The following is a 3,684-nucleotide window of genomic DNA, read 5'->3' on the forward strand; positions in this document are numbered from 1 at the left end:
CAAAGATTGGCGGGTATTTCGAATTACCCTCCTCGGGCTTCTCCTCTCATGAACTCACTAAGAGATCACGTGAACTCACTAAGAGATCAACAAAACATGAAACTTTTCATTATCAATAATCATCATCCCATAATACAAAACAACTAGCCTATAAATAGGCTCAAGAAGAGAAAAGAAATAAAAGAGTAAAATGTCCTTCGAGCTACAATACTACATGACCACCCATAAGGGTATAAAGGGAAAAACAACAATATAAAATAAACTAGTACAAAAACATATAAATAAATAACTAAAAAAATCGTAGCCGTTGATCTCCGATGTCCTCATTAGGTCGATGGTGGTTGGTGGCAAGCTAGGGACTGCAGTAATGGCTCAAAGTGACTGAGGGCAATAGGCAACCTCTTCCCATGGTAGCTTGCAATATCAAGTGGTGAAGATTTTATAGATGGTGAATTATAAATTTACAAATACATAAAAAATGAACTTGATCTCCGATGTCCTCATTAGGTCGATGGTGGTTGGTGGCAAGCTAGGGACTGCAGTAATGGCTCAAAGTGACTGAGGGCAATAGGCAACCTCTTCCCATGGTAGCTTGCAATATCAAGTGGTGAAGATTTTATAGATGGTGAATTATAAATTTACAAATACATAAAAAATGAACTAGATGGTGAATTCCAAATTTACTAAAGGCTATTTAGTTTGAAGTAAAATAAATAGTATAAATTTTTTGTGTATTTGGAATTCACCCTCTCGTTCACTTTCAGTGTATTTTCAAATACACTAGAACTTCATTGCATGCTGCCGACTGCAGCTACCACCCGCAGCCACCACCTTACACCCCCGCAACCTGCCACGACACCCGCCCACCACCCGCCACTAGTCATGTTTTACACTGCATTCATTTTACTTCAAGCCAAATTAAAAAATATAATTCCTTGTATTTAATTTACACTCATCCAAATAACTCCAAAGTATTTCAAATACATTGCAATTTTTTATAATGTATTCTTTTTTCAGCCAACCAAACAGTGCTAAATTATATTGCATTAAAAATTCAACCTAATAAATACCAAAAATCTCAAAATACATGCAATTGGAATACATCAAAAATCCAATAAACAAAACAGCCCCTACTCTAATCGGATCCAATAGAAAAATTTTGAATTTTGCATATGATGGTAACACTAGGATTCATGCCCTCAATACAAAAAATAAGACCTGTGTTTTCTTTTTATTGTTATGTTCGTGATACTCTACCCAGTTTCCACCTCGATTTGATGCATTAAAAAATGGTGACCAGTAAATTGGCTTTAAGTTTCGAAATTCAATCTCTGTGGTTATGATATTTGCATGCATTTATTCTTATGTTTAGCATACCTCAAGCCACGTTTCAAACACCATTAAACATCCCGTTATTATCAGTAGGTTTAATCAAATAAAATACTAACCCAACAGTAGTTTTTTTCCAAAATAAACTCAATAATATTTCAACGTTAGCTGATGTTTAGCCATAAGTAGGATTTAGTAAATGTTGTAAATTCAAATTTAGTGAATCTTGTAGGCTTCAAATCCTAAAAATTATTTGACATGATAGATATTAAACCTGATATAATCCAAGTTCAAGCGTTTGGCAAACATTTTAAGATTTAGGATTTAACCAAAAGAGAACAAGAAGTACACAAAGAAGTTGTGTAAATCACTTAAATCCCTAGAATTTACTAAATTCGGTATTTATAAAATAAGATTTAAGTATACGATCTAAGGAGGCTAAAAAATTTTTGACAGAATCCTGCAGCCAAACCACCCACTAAGGATTTCTTTTTAATTCTACATAGATTAGACAATCAACAGAATACAAGAAACCTAGGAAACGCAACAATCAACTCAAACCTGATCAATACTATTCGCCATGATCGCCACGATAGATTTCGAGGCAGGGAAACCTTCCGGATCGTAGTGTTTCGGCTCTCCGCGCGAATTCACGCTCGGAACGAACTCCCTGAAAACGGCGAAGGGTCCGCTGAAGGTGGAAGCCTCGACCACCCATGCGTTCACGGAACCGCCAAGCTTCGCTACCAGAATCTCCGCAATGTTCTTCGATTCCGATAGCCTCTCAATAGCCGGGTTCCCGGTACCCTCAACCCGGTCCCCCTTGAAGAATATAGCATTCACGGACGGTACCTGATGAAAAGAATCACAAACTATGAAGGTCTCAAGGGGATGTGTGAAGAAGAGGGCATGCTTCTTACGGCTAGAGTTTTGGAGAACGGACAAAGAAGAAGCGAAACAGCGACTTTGAAGAACGAACCGCCATTGTTAGGGTTCAGGCGGACGTTCACAATTCCCGTCCACCGCTCCATTGGAGCCATGCGGCCATCCTTCACCCAAAGAAGTGGAACTTAAATGGGCTTGGCCTTTTCGGGAATTTTTATTGCCTCCTCTCTTTTCGGGAATTTTTATTGCCTCCTCTCTCTACGTTTGGTATACCTTTATAACGCGACATCTGGCAGCAACTTTACCCATTTTGACCCGACGCTAGCTCATATACTTTTCGATATTTTTTTAAATTATTCGGGTTGTGCCGTCGTAATGTATATGAGAAGGGCGGGAAAATGAAAAAGTACGCGGCTTTTACCTATTGTATTAAAACCTTCTATGTATTAAACATAAGATGTTCTACAGGATATCGTTCTACAGTGTCTACGGTTCCCATAATTTTCATATATCTGACGTAAAGAAATAGTTCAGTATTTTAGGAGATGGAAGGATCGACTGAAGGTTCCTGTTTCGAAGACTTCTTTTTCTGCGAGGAAACTCAAACTTTAAGCTATGACGAAGGTTTTTCCCACTTCGATATTAGCATATGTATGAGTGGAACATTTTGAGGCATAACAGGAAGCCTAAGAAACTGGTTGATATGCAACTGCCGCAATCTAACAACCAAAGGATCTCCAAACCTCTGAACAAGAACATTACAAACTTCTCTGAACGTCGAAAACCTGCATCGGAAATGAATCTTTGGAGTATAACCCTGCATAAAATCAATCGTTAATAATGCTATTAATTAATAAAAATCAATTGCTTATACTGACTAATATTAATGCTCGGTACAGAGCAGTACCGAGCATTACAGAGCATAACTATTCCTAATTCTGCTTGGTAAAGATCAATACCGAGCATTACCGAGCAGCACCGAGCAGTACCGAGCTTTACTTTAAGTAATTCTACTCGGTACAGATCAATACCGAACAGTACCAAACAGTACAACGCATAACAATTAGTAACTTTGCTCGGTACAAATCAATACCGAGCAGTACCGAGCAGTTCCAAGCATAAAAATTAGCAACTTTGCTCGGTACAGATCTAAACCGAGCAGTACCAAGCAGTTCCAGGCTTAACAATTAGCAACTTTGCTCGGTACAGATCAATACCGAGCAGTACCGAGCAGTTCCAAGCATAACAATTAGCAACTTTGCTCAGTACAGATCTAAACCGAGCAGTACCGAGCAGTTCCAAGCTTAACAATTAGCAACTTTGCTCGGTACAGATCAATATCGAGCAGTACCGAGCAGTATCGAGCAGTTAAAAGCATAACATTTAGCAACATTACTCGGTACAGATCAATACCGAGCAGCACCGAGCAGTACCAAGCATAATTATTACTAATTCTGCTCGATACTGCTC

The 3,684-nt window shown here is 38.5% G+C and overlaps 1 protein-coding gene across 3 annotated transcripts in view; it reads right to left on the reverse strand.

Annotated features, from left to right (window-relative positions):
• LOC110093819 (UPF0565 protein C2orf69 homolog) overlaps window positions 1-2,449 on the reverse strand; it is a 26,233-nt gene extending 23,784 nt beyond the window's left edge. The window contains exons 1-2 of one of the 3 annotated variants that reach the window (XM_028700563.1): window positions 2,309-2,449; window positions 1,891-2,181 (exon numbers count right to left, since the gene is read on the reverse strand). In XM_028700563.1, coding sequence (XP_028556396.1) covers window positions 1,891-2,181; window positions 2,309-2,314 — 297 coding nt within the window. In that variant the 5' untranslated portion in view covers window positions 2,315-2,449. Of the gene's footprint in view, window positions 1-1,890; window positions 2,182-2,249 lie in introns of all 3 variants that reach the window. The other 2 variants (XM_020818818.2, XM_028700562.1) reach the window with 2 other exon arrangements.
• Window positions 2,450-3,684: the final 1,235 nt, after the last annotated feature.

Source organism: Dendrobium catenatum, unplaced genomic scaffold (assembly GCF_001605985.2).
Source record: "Dendrobium catenatum unplaced genomic scaffold, ASM160598v2 fragScaff_scaffold_1557, whole genome shotgun sequence".
Taxonomy (NCBI): Eukaryota; Viridiplantae; Streptophyta; class Magnoliopsida; order Asparagales; family Orchidaceae; genus Dendrobium; species Dendrobium catenatum.